Genomic DNA, 21,101 nt, shown 5'->3' with positions numbered 1-21,101 from the left:
GACCAAAATCTTTGAGAAATGTTTTCAGCACTTTGTTTAATCTGTGAAATTAATAATTAGGTCAGCTCTGAAAACAAAACAGTTTCCAAACTGGTACCAACAAGGTGTGCCTAATAAAGTGTCCACATTTTACCTTATATATTGTTTAATTGAAGTTTGAGCATTTTTCATATTTAAATGGATAATTGTATTACTTTTAGTGTTTTACTTACTTTTAAAATATTAAAGTCTTCATTATATTCACCTGTTTAAAGAATGTTTTGTTTCATCATTTAATTTCTAACTTCTTTAGCTCATTTTTCCATTTAATTGGTCATTTTGACACATATATTCACCTTACAATTCAACTTTAATAAAACATGCATTATTTAAAGCTCCAATATTCAGATGTCTGAAAATGTCCAAAAAAAGAAGCACTGTGAAATATTGGGTCTTTATTCTGTTAGATCCACAAAAGCATCTGTAGACCTACAAGAGAAGCAGATTTTGCTTAAAATTACTGATTAAATAAACTATGTGCATCATTTCTAAGTACCAGAAACAGGTTATTGTTTATTTTGTCTTTTAGTCCCTGACTTATTACAAGAAAAAAAAATGCTAGAGGCAAAAAACTTTCACCCAGACGTCACTTACATTTAAAAATATCTTTATTAAAAGCTGTGATTGTTGTGTCAGCAGTAACAGTGAGTGTATACAGATCCTCCTCCCATAAAGAAAAGTAGTTTTAGTGTTTTATAGATTATGTGGGCATTTCAAAAAGTTACAGTGTGCCACCATTTCTCTCAGCTGGCCTGGACCTGAGCTTCATTTGATCTCTCAGAAGAAGAAGATGATAATGGTCGAGTAAACAGGCTTTCCAATATAATAACCAAATTATTTAGAATCATTTTATGAATGTAAAAGTAAAGAAAGTGATTTAAAACTAACAAAGCCCAAATAAAGGGTAAACCAGGGTAAATTAAAAACCGCCCACTGTCTAACAGGAAAATGGATCCATTCTTGAAGAGACCTGATTCTAAGCCACCAACACTTTAATGACACTTTATTATCCTACACAGCCCTTTCAACAGTTATTTACAAATGCAGGTGTGTGTTTAAGGTGTGAAGCAATGTAAAGAGTTTCACCAACACAATGATTAAACAGAGGGTGAGGAGGGTGAGGAGGGTGAGGGTTCCGATATAAGTTATGCTACATCCGGTTAAGTCCATAATATAATGGGACGGATATCATTAGAAATCACAGCAGTCTTCCTCACTGTGGTAACATTGCACCTGAAGGCAACTTCATCTTCATCTGCCATCAAAAGTACAGAGCAAACTGTGAACAATCTAAATCTGCAGCAGAAGCATGGAGTGGGAATCATACTGGACATGTAAGAGGAAAACCCCACACGACGCATGTTCATATGTACAAATATTAATATAATGTCCCATTTAGGAAAAAAGGAAAGAAAGGACAGCATAATACAGGAATGTGTAAGTAACTCAAATTGCACTGCGCTCCATTTTTGTGCATGAAACGAACAGATAAGGAAGAGACTGGACTAGAAGAGCACGCCCTGAACCTCAAGCCATCGTAAAAGAAGAGCCGGCATTTGGAGAAAGAGGCTTAACGCTTTCTGGTGGAGTTAGCTCCACAAAATCCCTGCGTTTACGCTGCAGGCAGTTAGCAATTAACAGGTTACATGTGGTTCATCTGATCAATAAAAACATCTGGTTCTTGGTCACAGCTTTCTTTCTCTCTGGTTGGCTATTAACAGCTCAGAGCTTACAAAACAGAGAGCTGTCATTACACTGTGGGGTTTTTACTACTTACATACAGAGATTTAGATATATATGAGGGGTTTTAATCAGCTGATAGGAAAGTTCCACAACCATTTCACCTTTTCTATAAGTTAGCCTTATTTTAGATTGCATACAGATGCTATAAATGATCAGACAGACATGCCCCTCAATAATGCTTTCGATAATGCTCAGATAAGTGCCCAGATGTGTTTCAACATAGCTTTCGTCTAGAAGGACTTTGGCATCAGTCACTAACTCTGGGATTAGATTTGAGTCATTTCAGAGCCTCTACACTCTTCCAGAAAGCTAAAAAGCACACTTTCCAAAATGTTAAACTTAAAGTGACCCTTTCAGGTTATACTCACAGACTGCATTCTCTTTTACACACAGCTTATCCACATGTAAAGGCACAAGACGAACACGGTCTCCTAAAACAACTCTGGATCTACTCTTCCCCTAAAACTCTTTATGTGCTGTGGTCCCTTTATTTCTCCTCTGCTTCGGTGCTCAAAAGACACCATTCACACTCAATGTACTAGGACCAAATAGTTATAATCGAAGGTATCCGCTCCCTTTATGAATCTAAATGCTTTGGCTAAAAGGTAAACTTCTGTAAAGTGCAACGTTTGTTTGTTTGTGCCCTTCTTTAATTCATTAATTCCTGTAACAATATAAATCATAGCGATGGTTTGGGTCACATTACAGTTTCTCCCCACGTCTTATCTGTCAGGTTTATTATAAAGGGAGCTGGTTTCAGAGGTATCCACCCAGACACAGCAGCAGCAGGACGTGCACAGTGAGCAGGTAGAGGCTGAGCAGCAGAGGCGTGCGCTGACGGGAGCAGAAGGCCACTCGGAGCATCCGCATCAAACCGGGACCGCCTCTCCGGGTCTGCGAGAGCAGAGGAGAGAGACAAGGTGAAGGGAAACATTGAGCTCGTAAGTCTTTATTATTACGGTTATTAGGGTGACAGATGAGGTGCGGGACAACATTAGCGGCGCCTTACTCGAGTGACAGCTCCTTCCGGCGGCTCGATAAAAACGGCAGTCTCCGAGGAATCCCCGTCCAGTGCAGAGTGCCATTTAGCCTGGCCGTGGCTAATAATAATAAAAACAGAAGTTAGCTGTCATCGCTGTCGATGGAGCAAATTTATCGCAGCTAAAAAAGGAGAGATTCAGATGCAAACGTGCCTTGTTTGCTGATTGCTTGCTGATTCTTAATAACGGCGTCACACAATTAAAAACATGTAACTGAGGCAACATGGAGTATAACCACCTGGACTGACCTAAGCGAATAAGTAAGACTCTCCTGATCCTTCCCTTGATATCAACACTGGGTTGACTCCAAAATTAAATCACTTCATCCCTGATAATGACCTCGACCAGTTAACCTTCTTCTTCTAATAAGCCTATTTAGACACCCTCTTTAGCATCTATGTGCCCCCACATATTTACAAGCTGGCTGGTAAGTTTACCCGTCCTTGCCTGCGATTACACCAAACCAAAACAGGAAACTTAAAGACAAGAGTTGCTAAGAGACACCAGTAAGCACCGCAGAGCTGCAGGGAACTGGTCCATCCTCATATCATCTAGTATAAATATAACATAATGTTCTTATAGCACCTTCAACTTCCAGTATGAGATTATCTCCTACTGAAGTTCATACCGTTTGAGTCGGTCTTGCGTGGCCATCAGCTGTTCCTCGACAGCCATCCTCTGCTGCGTCTCTTCATCCAGTCTGATTTTAAAAAATCAGAAATTAAAAATCAGTGTTCATGCTTCCCAGCCTGCCATATTCACACGTTTCTAAAGGTTTGGATCTCACAGTACCTCCGCTGTAGCTCTTTGACCTCAGCCATGTAGGTGTGGCTCTCGATTAGGCTGCTGCGCTCCTGAGGGGCGCCGGGAGCGCTAGAGAGCACCTCTGCGCCCTGCAGAAGACAACGAATCTACATTTATTCCCCTTGGCATTTGGCTCCAGTGTGACATCCTGATAGATGACTTCATTTTATTGTCAGTTTCTATTTAATTTGTTGTTTCTTTTTTCCTTTTGGTGCTACACACTTTTAATGTACAGCACTTTGGTCAGCTCTGTTGTTTGAAATGTGTTATACAAATAAACCTGACCTTGACTTTTACATGAAGTCTAACATCTCTATTCTGTGGTTTGGCGTTTCCACAGTTTATATTCATGACGTCACATATTTGTCTGACATGTCGATCTTGTTTTATCCTCCTTTCTGACTTTAATGAGGACCATCATTTACAAAAGAAGCGCACTGTTGTCTTAAAATTTGATACTGGGGCCATAAACCTGTCAGCAAGAGTTAAGAAAAAAAAAAACACAGGCAAGATAATTAAGTGAGCAATAACGTGATTTTCTCACATGCCCGATTCAGACTTCTATGGGCAATCTTTGCAGAGGTGAGAGTGTTACCTTTGTAAGTGGCCGATATTGTTGCCGTCACATGTTTGTGCATTTTGTGTTAATTCCTTTGCGGTCGTGTTTTTTTATACGCTTATTTGTTTTATATTTGTAGTGGTCAGTTTTTTTACAAATCCAAACATATATTTGCCTTTTATAATATTATTATTAAAAATATTTTATATCTACACAAGCTGACTTTCTGTAACCTGTGGAGTCGCCTCCCGCTGATCATTAGAAAGAAAGCAGGTAATTTGAAACTGGCTTCACTTTTCAGACACAGAAATTACAGCCAGCTGTTACGTACAGTCTGTGTTTATAGTAAAGAAGCATGGAGGGAAATTAACTTATAAATCATTTTTTAAATAACTAAAGTGCCACACGAATGATTCAAGAAGACAACTTCTGGGAATTTGTGGCAAAGATAAAACAGCCTGAGCTGAAACACTAATAACAAGGCCTCATGAGCAGATCTAGGTGTAAATTTAAAAGGCAACAAGTCAAACACTTTATATTTTAACAATCCCACGGGAATCTATAGCTTTCCCTTTTGAGTCAAAAGCAAATGTCTAGGCGCTTACCTCTCTCTGATAGTGCTCCTGCTGGAGTTTGGGTTTATGCACCCGGGTCTCTTCCAGCATGGCGGTGAGCTGCTTCAGTTGTTGGTCCCTCTCTGACAGCGTGGCGAGAGTCTGCTGCTTCAGCTGCTCCGCTTGAGCCATCAAATCACTGCGTTCAAGCCTGAAAAAGTCAATCAAAATCAATTGGTGCCTTTCTGGGGAGCACTTTATAATAACCATTGTTAATAAATGGGAAACTGGCAGCTAATTCAACTTTAGTTTGAACTTTAATTAAACAGTGAAATGATAGCAGTGGTTACTGATTGGTTAATAATTGTATTATTGTAAAGCTACAAATGATGTTTACAAAACCTGCTTTAAAGAGCATATAAGCACAGAGGCATAAACTATATACACTACAGTTGAATTAAGTCTCCTTTTCTTTAAAATCAACAAAAATCTGAATAAATGCTATTCCGGCTTTGTCGTGTCACCTGAGTGTTTCTATTTCCTGCTTGCCCATTTCCACCATGTTCTCCAGCTGCGTTATGACACCCAGCATGTCTTCGCTCTTCTGCTTCTCCTCAAGCAGCTCCTGGCTGACTTTAATCAGCTCTCCTGCTCCCAGCCGAGCCAGCTCTGACTTCTGCTTCTTCAGCTCAGACTCCTGGGCTTTAAGCTGCTCCAGCTGCACATAAAGAAAAGAAAATCTATGAAAAATATGTTGAAATTCTGTAAAATGTCACCAGAATATAAACTCAAGCATGCCCTATTAATATCTGTCATACTTGGGGTTACTCACCAGCCTCTCCCTGTCATTCTGCAGGGCCTGTAGTGCGTTCTTCAGTCCCCACACTTCTCCAGTGGAGCCTGCAGAGCCGCTGTGTGCTGTGTGGCCCCCTGCCTTGCTCATCTCCTCCAGTTTGTGGCTCAGTTCTTGGACCTTGTTCACTGCCTCGTCCCTGCTGTCCTGGAGGGAAGCCATGGCTTTAGAGAACGACTGATTCTCCTGTCTCAGCTTCTCTGTCACCTCTTTCTCCTCCAGCAGCTTCTGTTCAACAGCCAGCAGGTCTCGGGCCAGCTCCGCCACCCTCTCCTGAGCGCTCTCTGACTCTGTCCGCATCACCCCTCCCTCCCATCGCAGCTCTGCTAGCTCTTTGCTCTTGCTCTCGTGCTCTTTCCTCTCTCTATGTAAAGTCTCTTCCAAAGCCGCCCCCTGCTCTCTTGCTGCCTGCAGCTGCTCCCTAAGCTTCTCAACTTCTGCACCAGGTGCATCCATCACCTGTGATGCAGGCCTCCTCTCAGCTGCCTGACTAAGAGTCTCGCTCTCGACCTTGTGCACCACTTCGGTCTCTTTGACTGTGCTGAGGCTCTTTAACTGACTTTCCAACTCCTCTCGTTCCTTTTCTAAAGATACAATATGCTGCCTCTGGGCTGCCAAAAGCTGTTTGTGTTGGGAGTCCTTCATGCTTAAAACCTGTTTAAGTTCATCTCGATATCCATAAAGCTGAGCAGACAGCTGGGCCCTTTCAGCATACAAGTCGTCTCTCTGGACCAGCAGAGAGCGCAGCTCCTCCTTAAGGCTGTTATTCTCTCCTGCCGCCTCTTGGATTAAACCATCCTTCTCCATCATCACCTGGAACAAAATAAAGATATTATAATGCATGCTAAAACAAGCTCTGTACATCTTAGAGTCTGTACTGTTTTTACACATTACCTGTAAGTGTTTCTCTTCCAGCTGCTTGTACATGTTGAGGACTCTGTCTCTGTCGTCCTGCAGGGAGCCCATTGCCTTTGTGAAAGAGTCCAGCCTGGCTTTTCTGTTGTTGCTCTCTTCCTCAGCTTTTCGCAGCTTTTCCTCCAGATCACGCACTTCTCCTCTTCTCTGCTCGAGCTCCTCCTCAGCTTCTCGTGCCCTGCTGTCGGCCTCTTTCCTTGCCTCGTCTGCAGCCTTAGAAATAGATGACACACGTTAGGAATCTCCAACATTTCTCTCTGAATTTTTCAGTAAATTAAAGTCCATGTATACCTGAGCAACAGCCTGCTCCTGCTCTCCAAGCATTTCCACTTCTCTCCTTTCCTTCTCATTTAACTCAGCCTGTAAGGTCTCTGTCAGCGCTTTGGAGGATCGCAGGTCCGTCTCCAACTGCTCCACATTCAGACAAAGTCGTCTCTCCTCTGCTTCCCTCTCCTGTAGCTCCAACCTGGCCTGTTCGACATCGCCCTGGAGCCTACCCACGGCCTCCTCCAGAGCCTGATGTCTCTGATGAAGACTCTCCATTTCATTTTTCAAGGTGTGAGCTTCACTTTGTGCAGACTCCAATTCAGCTGCGGTTTGCTGAAGCTTCTTCTTCTCCTCCTCCAGAGCAGTTTGGGTCTCTGTGATTTTCTTCCCCTTTTCTTCCAATCTTAGCTGCCAATCCTTGTCTGCTTTCTCTAACCTGAAAAGGACCAACAAACTGGATTATAGGCTAAAATGTAAAAACTCAGTAAAACAGACAAATTCAAAGGGAACATTCTTACCTTTCAACTGTGACTTGCAGTTCCTCTTTCAGTGCTGTTTCCTTCTGAAGCTGTTCCGTGAGGCCTTTGGCACGTGTTTCAGCCTCTCGAACTTCAGCCTCCTTAGCCTGCAGGGCACCATTAAAGCGACTCTCCCACTGCCGGGCCTCGTCCACAACTCGGTCCCGGTCATCTTGCAGGGAGGACATGCAGCGTGAGAAGGCAGCTAACCTGGCCAGAGACTCATCCAGACGAGCCTGCGTCTCCTGGGCTCTTCTCTCAAGGTCTTCTGCTATCTCTCTGGCCTCCAGAGTAGCTTCCTCCTCCTTCTCCCTTTCTCTATAAGCCTCCTCCAGTCTCAGCTCCATCTCCTTCAGCTCAGCCCCCAGCCTGAATCTCACAGAGTCCAGGGTTTCCTCTGCTTCAGCTTTTAGAGCAGCCTCTCTCTGCTGGATGCTCTGTTCAATGGTCTTTTTGGCAGCTAATGCCTCGCTCGCCTGTTTCTGGGCCTCATCTAGTTGGGATTTATTACTAGCAACCTCTGCTTCAGTTCTTTTCAGGTTCTCTAGAGTTTTGGAGGCCTCCAGCTGGGACTTTTCCAGTTTGTTGCAGAGCTCACTGTGACCTATCTGCAGCGCCTTTGCTTCTCTTCCCAATTCGCTGATCCTCTCCTGGTACTGGATGCAGTCTTTCTGCAGTTGACGGACTTCCAGCTGTTTCTCCCTCAGCAGTTCTTCCAGCTGTCGTGCTCTGCTCTGGCTGCCTTCTTTGACCCTCTGAGCAGACCTCAGCTGTTGCTCCAGCTCCCTCTGCTTACCAGACTCTGCTTCGGCCTCAGCTCTTTCCCGCTGGGCCTGCCTCATGTCCTCTTCCAGCCTGGCAGCTCGGTCTTTCTCGCTCCGAGCCTCAGCTTCGAGTTCGGCTCTTTCCCTCTCTAACCTTTCGAGCTCCCGCTGCAGCTCGGTGAGGTGCTCCCGGTTCTCAGCTGCCTCCTGCTGGTAGCCAGCGATGCTTCCATTGAGCTGAGCCAGCTGGTTCATCAGACGCTCCTCCAGATTATCTTTTTCGGCTTCAAGACTTCTGAGGAGTTCTTTGAACTGGGTTTCCCTCTTTGAAGCCTCTTCAATCAGACTCTTTTCTCTTTCTTTGCTCTCTTCAAGGCACTTCTCTAAGGAGACTGAGAGGCTCTCCTTCTCCTTACTCTCCTGGAGATGTCGCTCGAGAGAGGCCAGTTCAGCTTTGAGCTCAGCTTCTCGCTCCTGCCATTGTTCCCGCTCAGTGGTGAAAGCAGCCTCGACCTCCCTCATTTTATTTTCCAGTAGCATCTGAGCTTTTTCACTCATTTCTGCTTTTTCATTTTCTTCGGCAGGTTGCGAATGGGTTTCTTTTGCAGTTGCTGCCACTATTTGGTCATCTTGAATTTCTTCTGGCGTTACTGGTTTTTCTTTGTCCTCATTCTGAATCTCAGCAGGCTCTGTTGTCATCGTACTTGCATCTGATTTCTGGGCAGTGACAACCTCTTCCTTTTCTCTCATTTGGGCAAGTTCTTCCCTCAGACCTTCAATCCGCTGCCCTAAAGAGTCTCTTTCTGCCACTGTAGCATGTAGCTCAGCTTTCAAAGCTCTCAGCTCCTCTTGAAGCTGCTCAAGTTCATCCCCAGGAGCTCTGTCTTCTTGTTTTATTGACGGCTTTTCTTGGATCTCTCTGAGCCGCTCGTTCTCTTCCTCCAACTCTAAAATTTTCTGCTGCTTTGTTTTGGCAAACTTTCTCATTTTATCCTTCACTGCACTGACCTCCTTCTGCGCTTCCTCCACTTGTCTTTCAGCTTCCTGCCTTGCCGTCTCACGAGTCCTGACTTTTGCCGCCAGCTCCTGTCTCTCCTGCCTCGCAGCTTCCAGGACTCGTCTCACTCTCTCCGCCTCATCGCTCACATTTTCATAAGATTTGAGAAGTGTCTCGTACTCATCCTTCATGGTCTGAACCTTTTCCTCCCATCCTCTGCATGTTCTGGCCGCTTCTTCTTTTGCCAGCTCCACTTCTCTCTTGCAGGCATCTTTCTCATTGAGTACACCTTCCATTGCCAGCTTGAGGCTCTCGCACGAGGATCCTAAACTTTGGTTCTCCAATAATGTCCGGTCAACCTCTTCAATCAGTCGAACTCTTTCAGCTCTCAGCTTCTCCAGCTCATCTTCAGCAGATTCAATTTTCTGCTGTAGCTCAGCTATAACCTTCTCGGTCGAAGCAAGCTGCTCCTTCTGGGTTTTGTTCTCTTTAAGAGCCTCTTTGCGAGAGATCAGAGCAGCCTGAAGCTTTCGTTGAAGCTGCTGGATCTTCTCCTCGCTGTCTTTGTCCTCTTCTTGCTTCTGTGGAACCTCAACCTCTAACTTGTGTGACTTTTCCTTTTCGGCCTTCAGCTCATCCTGTAATGAAGCTATCAGCTGATCCTTCTGGGCCACTGTATCTTGCATAGAATTTATAAGTATGTTCTGCTCACTCAGCTGCTGACTGAGCTCCATTATCTCGACATTCTTGTTGTCGAGAAACTGCTTGAAGCTGTCGACTTCATCCTGAAGAGCTGCAACTGAAGACGAGGACTCTGCTGCTGCTGCTTTGGCTGCAGCGTCCATTTCTGCTTTTAGGGCTTCAGCGTGAGACTCGGCTTGGCGATACTTCTCTCTGAGGTCATCAACTTCTGCAGAAAGTGCATCAATCTGCCTTTCCTTTTCTCTGAGTGCTTGCAGCTCTTTGCCCACTTCCAATAACTCAGTCTCCTTCTGCAACAGGCTGGCCTGGGTTTCCTGCAGCTGCTTCTCGAGTTCCTCACCTGCTGTCCGTAGAGTCTGGATCTCCTCTCTGAGAGTTTTCAGAGAATCCTCCATTTGTTCAGAGAGGACCTCAGACGTAGGCTGACATGGATCGCTGGACTGCGGTTGTGATGACTCAGTCTCAGGTGAAGCAAAATCAACCCAGTCCTCCTGGACCCAAACATTTCCTGAAGGCTTTTCCATGTTTTCCACCCTGTGTTTTGGTTCTTGAGGAGTCGGATCTTCTCTTTCAGCGCTCACCTTTCCTTCTAGTTCTCTCAGTTTAGTGAGAAGAACTTCCTGTTCACTGCTCTGGACCTCAAAACGCTCCATAAGGCCACTGTATTCCTCTTTCTGCTGCTTGAGCTGTTCGCGATGGTGCCGGTCTTTTTCCTTTGCCTTACGGATAGTTTCTTTGCGAGACTCTTGCACCTCTTGAAGCTTCTTCTGCAGCGTTTCACACTCTGCTTCGAGATACGTCACCTGAGATTGTAATGCGGTTGTTTCAGGAGAAATCTCAGCTTCTTCACTTAGCTTTCTATTCAAAGCCAGAGTCTCAGCGAGAACTTGGTCCTGCTTTGTTATTTTTTGCTCAAGACTCTCAACTGCCTCCTCTTTGGATCTTAAAGCTTGCTCGAGCTCCACAAGTTTTACCTCCATCTCCTCAATCTTGTGTCCTTCTGACTTTTCAGGAATTTCTCCCGTTGCTGCCTCATCCCTCTCGCTCCATTTCTTCGCTTCTGCCTCAAAGTCAGCAACCTTCTTCATGAGCTCTTTTCTCTGCACAAGTGCTGCCTGCAGCTTCTTCTTTGTGTTTGTCAGCTGCTTTTCCATGACTTCTTTCTCCTGCCGTAAGCAAGCAACTTCATCATCTACAAGGACAGGTGAGTCTTCAGTGGTCTCTTGCTGTTTCTCCTCCTCTTTAACCTTCTGAAGTTCTTCCATCTTCTCCTTCAGTTTGTTCATCTCGCTGTCAATCTGGAACTTCTCTTCTTCTGCTTGAAGGAGTCTAGCAGACATGCTGTCATTGAGCTCCAGCATCTCCTGCTCTTTCTGATTGAGACGAAGCTGTAGCTCGCTAATCTCAGAGTCCTTCTTTGACAAAGACTCAGTGTTGAGATCTGATGTCTGGGAGTATTCCAACATGCTGCTTTCCATGTCTTGAAGCCTCCTCTCCAGCTCAGAGGCGAGGAGTTCTCTTTCCTCTAGCTGAGTGCTGAGCATCCTAACCTGACCCTCCTGCTCAGAGAGAGCATGTTGGGCCGTTTCCAGAGCTGTCTGCAAAGCCTGAAGTCGGTCTTCCTTGGTTTTATTCTCAGTGTTTAAAATGTCTATCTGTTCTTCAAGAAGCTGAAATTCAACGCTCTGCTTCTTCGCTACAGAGCTGCTTTCCTGGGAATGTTTATCTAGCTCCTCTCTGGCTGAACCAAGCTCCTCTGCTAAACTCGCAGCCTTGGACTCAGCCTCTTCTTTAGCAGCACTTAGGGATTCTGTTTCCTCTTCCAGACTCTTTATTTTCTCCTGTGACTCTGCAGCTGTCTCTCTGAGCCTCTGCAGCTCAGCCAGAAGTTCACTGTACCTCTTTTGGAGCTCCTCAGCTAAGGCCTGAGCGAAGACCTGGCCAGAGTGAGCACTGGCTTCATGGGACAAGGAGGAAGAACTCTGCTGACTTACATGAACCTGAACTGTCTCTCTGATGACGACAGATGAGGACTCGACTTGAACCGTGGTGGTTTCTTGCTCCATGCCTGTCGCCACCCACGACTGACCAAAGTCCTGGACGATGGAGGGCCATTCTTGACCTCCATCTTGATTCACAGCTTCCAGGAGTGTCCAGCTGCTGTGAGCCACCTCTGAATCACTACTGGCGACCATTTCATCGGATGAGGTGCCTTTGGATTCCTCTGGGGAATCTGACTGGTTTCCTATTAGCTCTGGACTGCTCTGATTCTCAGCAGAAATGGAGAGAACAGAGGTGTCCTCAGCAACTAAAGTGCTCTCTTCTTCTTGGGTGTCTGCCATGAAGTCAGAAAGGGCTGCAGAGCTATCGAGGGGAGCCGTAACAGCATCCTCAACCTGATCTGGGGTCTGATCACAGTTTTCATTTGGTGAAAGCTCACTTAAGCTTTGCTTATTAGCAAGTATGAGGGATTCTCGCAAAACAACCAGCTCGTTGTCTTTTTCCAGCAGCTGCTGTTCCAGGGCCAGTATGTGTGCTGTGAGATAAAATTAAATAGGAAACGAATGATAAGAATGATCTAAAATAAGCAGTACCAAATCAAAAACAAATGCAAGTGCAGTCTAAAAACAAACACCCAAAGAGGGTGTGTGCTGCTGCAATACGATATTGTTCAAAGTTCACATAGATAATTTGGCATTCAGAAAACGAATATATAACCTGACAAATAAAGCCAAAGAACATTTTTATGATCTTAGCTTGTCTGGTCCAGGAGTGTGAAACATACAGTTGGCGGCAAAGGAACAGAAAGTTCACTGGATGTCTGTGCAAAGTGTTTAACTTACAGAAAATGGATAAAGTTGTTAAAAATGGATCGAGTTCTGAGAACGGTTGTCAGGAATTTTAAATTTAGTTAAACCTGAGGTCTGAATTATTGTCGGTTTTACAGCTTCCTTATTGCTCTGTCACACCAAAGTAGGGTGGACAAGCAGAAGATCAGCACTGACACCTTTCTTTGATTTACAACAGCAGGTTTTATTTGTCACAATGGCAGACTGAATGTGAAAAACACACACTGCTGAAATTATAAACACTTACCAAATATGAGTAGATTAAAATAAAACGATTTTTTAATAAAATTTTTCTTATGAACTTTTCAAAGACTTTGTAATGTAAATATTAAGGATTTTACAGTGCACTTCTTTACATTTAAAGAAAAGCAGGTGGTTTATGCTCAGCCTTCCTGAGATCAAAATGTGTTGGATGTCACCGTGATTGAAGAAAAACTGTACGTATATAATCAGCATACAAAAATAAATAATAATAATAATAATGATAAAGATCATTTGTGTCTAAAAGCAATGAGTATACAGAATAATAAAATGCTGTGATGTATTTCTATAGTTCTACTGTAGTTTTATAGATGTATATTTATGAATGTGGGATGATATTTTTATTATTAATTTATTCTATCTGTAAGTGGGACTCTTGCAGTGAAACATGACTCACAGAATAAAAGTAGAGACACCTTCACTCTAAAGAAAATCCACTCTGATTTCACCTTCATTATATTTTTTTAATAAATTAGGAAAAATTAATTTAGTCAAACGATTTTAAAAGCAACAGAATTCAACCTTATCTAATGGTTTAAATTAGGACCTGAATGTCATTCTCATTCCTAAATGGACTGCCCTCATAAAGACAAACAAATATGGAAGCCTTCTGTTAAACTCTGGAATCTCAAAGAAATATTTTATACAGATTTTAACTTCCTGTTCGATTCTGTCTCCAAATAATGAGTGCATTTATTTTAGGAATCATACCGTACCTTTTTCAGCTTCAGATGAATCGTGTGTTGGTTCAGCCGCTTCTTGTCTCTCCGACATCTAAAAGAACAACAACAAAAAAAGCGACAAGTTTAAAGACATCCTGCAAACTACAACGGTGCAAAAAAAAGGACTTCAACAAAGAAACCACAATGACATTTCACATTACACAAAAAGCAGAAAGCTAGTGGATAAGGATTTTGACATTCACCCAGTCCACAGGTAAATGTCATTTTTTGTGTTTACACTACTCTTACCAGTGTTGTGACTTTAAACTAAGTTTGAAAGGATGCAGGAGAAGACTTCTTGTTGTGCTTTGAACTTGATGATCATATGTTTTTTTAATCTTTTCAAAATAAAAGTGAAAGGTGCTTAAACAAAGCTAAAACCATTCAACAATATAACTAAATAGAAATCAGACCAATAAAGTATATAAAGCATATAAAACATTAAAATATTAGTAAAAACTGATACAGAAACCCTCCAAGGCTGCTCGTCTAGTTTAAATCTCTATCAGCAGCAGGCTGTATGTCGGTCGGGTCAGTCGGTCTGACCATCAGATCAGCCCAGGAGGGATTAGACGATATTCCTAACACAGACATGAAGTATTGTCTGTCTGCTGTCCTGTCTGAGTCTGACAGAGATCACCTGTCCAGACTGAAGCTGTGACCTGGACTGGGAGTAGCCGATAAAACCAGTTTGACCGTCCCGATCTCAAAACAAAGGTTGACTTTGTTGACGGATGGCAAAACATACAAATGACACGTCTACATCTGCAGAAGTACTTATACTCAGCTACCAGTCTCACACTTTTTCTAATAATAAACACAGAGATGCCATAAAAGAACCGCAGGACAAAGACACTAAGAAACTCAGGCCGAAGCTCCGTAGAGATGATAAAGCTTTCATGTCATCACAGAGCTTATTTGGGACTGCTTTGTGATGTGTATCTCTAGTGAACCAGGCTGCTTATATCCTGTGTTAAACAAACAGGTAAGTATTTGCAAGATTTAAGCCCTCTATTTTAGGACACCATTTATACCACCCAGTCTTTCTGAGTAGTAGCTGTAAGTTTTGCCCTTTGAAAATGAAAAACACCCTTGTGTCCCTCCCTCCTGGGTGTGCGCCATTTTGCTGGCTGTGGGTCACAACCAATTTATTTGCATACTGAGATCGGTTTGCAATGCATTCAGAAAGGACACGTCGAGCACTGTAGCATCTCTGGAGTAACAGGTAACTGCAATTGCTTACCCATACAGCCTAACCAAGCTAGCTAGCATTAGCTGGTAGTTTAGCACTCCACTATTATGGTCACTCCTAGCTCCAAAAAAACTCCCAACATGGGAAAGGACAAAATACTAACCAAGTCCACGCACAGATGAGTGACACTGTGACTACATTGTTCTTTTAAATACAGCCTATAGCTATTACTACTACTACTGAGTTCCATTTTCAGTTAAGCACCACTTCACAAAAACACTCATCTAAATGACATTTATGCTGTCAGGCAGGTGCAGGTGGGAAATTAATTTTCCCTCATGAAAAGCTGGGACTGGTGTGGAGAGCCTCAAGATAATAAAGATGAAATTAATAATGAGAAGTATTGTTGCGTTCACCTTACTGGTGTAAGATAAGATAAGATAAGACAACTCTTTATTGTCATTGCACAGTCATACCTAGTACAATAGTACAACAAAATTGGTAACTGTCCCACGTCGGCACTACGCACAACTAAAAACAACACAACAACTTAAACTTTTTTAAGAAAGGTATGAGCAAAGGAATGACTTCATAAATAAAATAAGTGTAGCGGTCAACCCCCTGTAATATTATAGAGAATCCCAATGATCAATTATGATGCCATATGAACAAGAACTAGGCAACAGTGGGAATAACAAACAAAGGTTTAAGTGAGCCAGGGTCAAGCAGGGCCACAACTGTCAGACTTCAGCAGGTTTAAAAGTTGCTTCTGTACTTTTGTACTCACCGTTACAATTTGCTGCTCCAGCTGCTGTATCTTAGTGTTGGTCTCCTCCTGTTCTGTAGTTTTTCTTTCAAGTTGTTCTGAAAATAAGATGTTTGTATTAGTAAAAAGATTCATTCACAGAATCCCACAAACAGACGTCAAGATAAGCACTCATACCCTGCAGAGTTTCCATGCTGTGAGTGAGGTGGGCACATTGTTCCTCACTTGCACTGCATTTGTCTTTCAGTCTCGTCATTTGTGCTTCGATGGAGTGCACGGTGCCCAGGAGATGAGACCGGTCAACGGGGACAGGGATCTCCTCGGTCACATTTTCTTCAGCCAGAGAATGTAGAAGCTTCCAGATTTCAGTGAAGAGCTCGCCCTTCTTCTGCATATCTTCCTGCTCTTCCCTGAGGGAAGCAAGTTCTTTCTCCAATTTTTCCACTTCAGATTTCTCCCTCTCCGAGGCGTCCTGCCTGGCGTGGACAGCTGCAGACTCTGCCTCTGTCACTGACGAAAGCTCCCCTTCAAGCCGAGCGATTTCCACCCTGTCTCTCTCACTTGTTTGTGTGGCTACAAGCTCAGCTTCTTTCATCACAGTTAGCTCTGCCTGCAATCTGGCGACTTCCATCTTCTCCTTCTCCAGCGCCTCCTGACTCGCACGCTCTGCTTCTCTCACGGAGGCCAGCTCGCTCTCCTGCTTCACCACCTCCATTCTCTCTCTTTCCAGGGCCTCCAGGCTGGCTCGAAGACCCGCGAGTTCTGCATCAGCCCTGCTCGCCTGTTCGGCCCACTGCTGCTTCTCCTCCTCCCTCAGCTTGGCGGCCTCCGCCAGCTCCTGCTCCATCTGCCGGAACTGACCAGTCAGGATCTGAGGAGAACAAAAAAGACTGTATGAGTGGGTGTTTTTTATCTAGCTCAGAGAAACAACGTATAATAATAACAACTTGTCATCAAAATGTAGGGCGTGTCTTTGTTTGATCATCTTTTTATCATGCGCAAATAACTGCTATAATGTAGAACAGCGTCAAAACCAACAAGCTTTAAGCAGGCAAACAATCATATCAGCTATCTAATCAAACAGGATCTGTACCTGTTTCTGCTGATCAGCACTGCTCACTTCCTGCTGCAGCATTTCCAGCTCTCCTGCACGAGACATCAGGGCCTCTTCGAGCTCCTCACAGCGCTGCTGAGCTGCATGCAGGGCCTGAGGAAAACACCATAAAAACAGGCAGCGTGTAACGCACCGTCAATGTATATGTGAAGGGTGGAAACTATGGTGCACTTTCACTGCTTCACAAACTGAAACTGTTTGTGTGTTTATGACCCTAAGATTGATTGTAGTTCATTGACACTTTTAGGAGCAAAGGTCCCCCCTTTTCCCCTGATAAACCATTTAATGATGCATCATTCTTATGCCACATGGATGATTTTGGGCTACAAAAATTAAATTAGACCTCAGAAACAGTAGCAGCTATGTCAGATTTCACATAAGCCACTATTTGTATTGCAATTTGTATGGAACAAATACAATATTTCAGGGTTTCTGTACCGTTTTAAACACTTAATACAAAGTTAAACAACAGTACATCTAGTACAGGTGGAATCAGTCAGCTAGTAATGAAGAAACCACAGCCTAATTTGTTACTTATGCTAGAGAAATAAACTGACAATCTTTTACCTTCTGAAGCTTGCCCTCATCCTGAGACTGCATTGTTGCCTTCAGCAGCTCCTCTTCATGTTTCTGAATCTGTTCCTGGAAACGCACGTCCTTCTCACAGACCACCGCCTGCAGTTTCTGCAGCTGAAAGTAAAGGAACCCATTCAGAGATAGCACTAGTAGTAATTTTAAAGGTCTACATCCACAGATATTCTGCATCACCTGTTCAGCATGGGCAGCCTCCTTCTCTTGTAGCAGCTGCTCAGAAGCCAGAAGTCGCTCTTCAAGCTCCCGGCTCCTGGCTTCCTCCTCGCTCAGCTTCTTCTTCAGCTCCTGGAGCTCCTCTTCGACTGCAGCGCCGGCTCCAGTGAAAGAGCTGTCTGGACTCTGCTGCAGACAGAACAGATGCTCAAGTCAGATCAAATCAAAGGACATGAGCTTTACTGCTGGTGTGTGGTTAACCACCTGCGTGTCCTTGTCTACACAAACAACAAATAAATTAATGTCCTTTTTTTTGCATTAGACCCAATGGTGTTAGCTGCCTTCGCTTCACAACTTTTAACTGCACTAAAACTCACTGTTGTGCCTTCTTGTCCTTTTAGCTCAGTTATCTGTTTTGTGAGTGACGCCATCTTGGCTTTGGCCTGCAGCTTGAGTTTGGTGAAACGGGCCTCAGCTTCCTCTCTCTCGTTCTGTAACGTGAAGCAAAATAACACTCAAAATATGACAAAGTATGAAGGATCACCCACAAGCACAAACACACAAAGGTTTACTTACCTTAAGCTGAGCATCTTTGTTGGTCAGCTCAGTGTCCTTTTGGAGGAGCTGGGTATCTTTGTCTCGGATGAGCTCCTTCAGTTGGACCACCAGTTGTTCCAGGTGGGCCAGCCTCTCCATGGCCTCCTCAGGTACCTCTGACCCCATTGGAGCCTGACCGTCATCAGAAGGGAGCTGAGGCACTAGCGTGCCCTGTAAAAGGAGTAATTAAAGCTCTGATTCTTCAACATAAGGTTTACACCTTTAAATACCAGGGACACTGCTGGCTCAAAATCTCTTCATTATTGGCTGTTAAAATTTATCTGATGCTCTCTCACCTGCTGTTCTCCATCTTGGCCCTCCTCTCCAGAGAGCTCCTGGAGGACTGTGGCCAGACGGCTTAACATAAAGATGGCACTGTGAAAGTAAAAAAATAAATAAATAAAAAGAAAGAAAAAGAAATCATGGGTTTCAGTCTAGATGAACCTCTAATGCATAAATTATGTCCCGTACTGATATGTGACAAATTTTATATGCAGCAGATATAAAAACTGTACACACCCCTGTCAAAATGCCAGGTTTTTATGATGTTAAAAATATGAGACTACCATAAAAAAATGAAATGTAGAATAAACTGGTTGCATATCTGTGCACACCCTCACACTAATATTTTGTTAAAGCATTCAGTCTTTTGTCCACACTTCCCTTCAATTTAAGAGCCTGTTTAACCCCAACACCACAACCCAAAAGGTACACTTGGTGCAAAACCAGCACTTTGTATCACCAACAGAATGCCATACCCATGGTGAAGCATGGTGGAGGCAGTATCATACTTTGGGTTGCTTTTCTGCAGCTGGAACTGGGGCTTTAGTCAGTGTGGAGGGAATTATGAACAGTTCAAAATACCAGTCACTTTTGCCCTAAAACCTTCAGGTGTCTGCTAGAATTCTGAAGATAAAGGGATTTTAACTTTCAACACAACCATGAAGACAATTATACATCCATGTCAACTAAAGAATGAGCTCATCACAAGAAAATAGAAGTTTTCAAATGGTCCAGCTAGATCCCAGACCTAAATCCAAAGGAAAATCTGTGGGGTGACCTCAAGAGGGCTGTCCACAAGAGATGCCCTCACAATCTGACACCTTTGGAGCGCTTTTGTAAAGAAGAGTGAGGAAGTGCTATAACAGATTTGTTTGTTTTTCATTTGAATTGTACAGGTGATCACATTAAAGGTTGGAAAAATAATTTATTCCTGTAAAATTTATGTATCCCATCAAATGTGGTGGAAATTATAACACTTTCTGTGAAGGCATGAATACAAACATATTGATTTTCCTTTGTGTGCACAGGCAGGCAGTGGAAAGAGGCGTGTTTGAGAGTAAAGGTCAAAACTTGGAGGTAGCAGGTTATGAATTATCCCGTCACACAAAGGCACTGCTGTCATTAATTGTATAAAATGTTCTGAGGTTTGGCTGAGAGTTCTTCAGCCAAAACGAGCAGGAAATTTTAAAAATATTGAGATGAGATGGCCTTTATTAGTCCCAGAGAAGGAAAATTCACATTGTTGCAGAAGCAAAGTAGACAAATTTGTTTAATCATCTGCAGCTCTGACAGCAGGTCAAATGTCTTTCTTAAGCTTTACAAAAGCAATTAAAGTGCCACTAACTGCAAACAGGTTGTTTTGTCAGATTTATCAAACTTTTTCAAAGATGTATGCCAAAAAACAAACAAACAAAAAAAGCCAAAAATCTCTTCAGTTTTTAGCTTAGCTTAACACCACTTAGTATCATAGCAAAACGGGTAACTTTTTTTTTAAATATATATAGCTCCTACACAAATCTTGTTGTCAACCAATATAAGCAAACATATTAGATACAACAAATCAAAGTGTATGCTTTCATGACAATATGGTGGTGCCCTAGTGTTTTTATATGCTGTGCCAGTCAGTAATTTGTTTTGTTTTTTATAGAAGCAAAATGCTGGGAATTTTCAAGTTTTTCCCACTTGGCTTTGTAGATCCCCTCACGCCCATTCCGATAGTTTTAGCAATTTCCCTCCAGGGAGTTGCTGAGATTGGTCAGTCGTTATCTTTATACTATTATCTCAATTATTATTCCTAGGCGATGTTTGTTATTCTCCCACTGCGGAAATGCTTAGGAGGGTACTTAGGAGGGTACTGAACAGACCAATCACAGCAGATGCGGGCTACGACGACGGGTCGTTTCGTTTTAGTTCTAGGGAGGTGTGCGCTGTATAAGTTGGTCTGCCCCCCCATTGAGGTCCAAAGAAGAAAAACAACAACTAGGTTAAGTCGTCGTTTAGGTCGTTGGATTTCGCAGAAGTTTGCGGTTGCGACGTATTTTTCTGTGTATATTTCCCCCCGAAGCATAAATTCCTACTAAGTTCTCCGAGCTGGAGCGGACAGAGCCGAATCTCTCCGAACCTACTGGACGCTCCACTGCGGCTGCGTCACTCTTTTTGAGAACAGCAAAGATTATAAGCTAGCTAACGCGAAAATGGACGGGAACACTTTCCGAGCGGCTGGATGCTGATGTTTTCAGAAACCAGCAAATACATCTGAAGATGAGGAGACGGCGCCGTGAACAGGATGCTCTGTGAAAACATCCGTTTATTGCAGCCGTAGTTTCCACGATACGGTAACAAGTTAGCTGGAGCTCTCGGCTAGCCGACGCTGATAACAGGTAAATAAGGACAGCGTCTTTTAAAGCGGCTTCGCAGAGTTTCGCTCTTCTGTGCATGACAGCTCTGTTATGTAGCCCAGTCAGGGGTGGGCTTTTAAAAGAAAACACTTTTGACTCACCTGTACGAGTGCTTTCCAGGTAAATGTGTCTGGTTTTTATTTGATATATTTCCTCGGATGGATTTCAGAGCAGAGCCACATCACCAAACATTCCCGGAAACAAAACTTCCTCTGCTCTGATTGGACGACCGGGAGCTACGTGTGTAAGGGACTGTGTGCAAATTTACAAGCGCCTACTGCTCGTCGGGGAGTATCTACATAAACATATACACTAAGAAAACGAAGACTGGTATTTAAAAAAATCATATCTGTTTGTAGAGCAATACAGAGCAAATTATAATAATGGTAAGGCATGATCAAAGAGTCCACCTGCTCA

General features: G+C 43.4%; 1 protein-coding gene across 1 annotated transcript; it reads right to left on the bottom strand.

The window, feature by feature from the left end:
• Positions 1–629: 629 nt before the first annotated feature.
• On the bottom strand, positions 630–20,898 carry golgb1 (golgin B1). The gene is made up of 20 exons (XM_085436292.1): positions 20,786–20,898; positions 18,300–18,378; positions 17,983–18,174; positions 17,784–17,897; positions 17,428–17,595; positions 17,227–17,349; positions 16,639–16,752; positions 15,723–16,416; positions 15,567–15,643; positions 13,582–13,639; positions 7,293–12,291; positions 6,799–7,210; positions 6,487–6,720; positions 5,572–6,405; positions 5,264–5,457; positions 4,791–4,950; positions 3,615–3,715; positions 3,451–3,522; positions 2,792–2,882; positions 630–2,676 (listed from the first exon to the last, which is right to left on the bottom strand). The coding sequence occupies exons 2-20, from the start codon at positions 18,366–18,368 to the stop codon at positions 2,539–2,541; spliced, it is 8,844 nt and encodes a 2,947-aa protein (XP_085292418.1). The 5' UTR covers positions 18,369–18,378; positions 20,786–20,898; the 3' UTR covers positions 630–2,538.
• Between the last annotated feature and the right edge of the window lie 203 nt (positions 20,899–21,101).

The sequence above is a fragment of the Copadichromis virginalis genome, linkage group LG17 (assembly GCF_057382275.1).
Source record: "Copadichromis virginalis isolate Kocher_CV1m ecotype Utaka linkage group LG17, C_Virginalis_male_GT1.1, whole genome shotgun sequence".
Classification (NCBI taxonomy): domain Eukaryota; kingdom Metazoa; phylum Chordata; class Actinopteri; order Cichliformes; family Cichlidae; genus Copadichromis; species Copadichromis virginalis.
The sequence above is the reverse complement of the archived record's forward strand: the minus strand, read 5'-3'. Positions and strand labels throughout refer to the sequence as shown.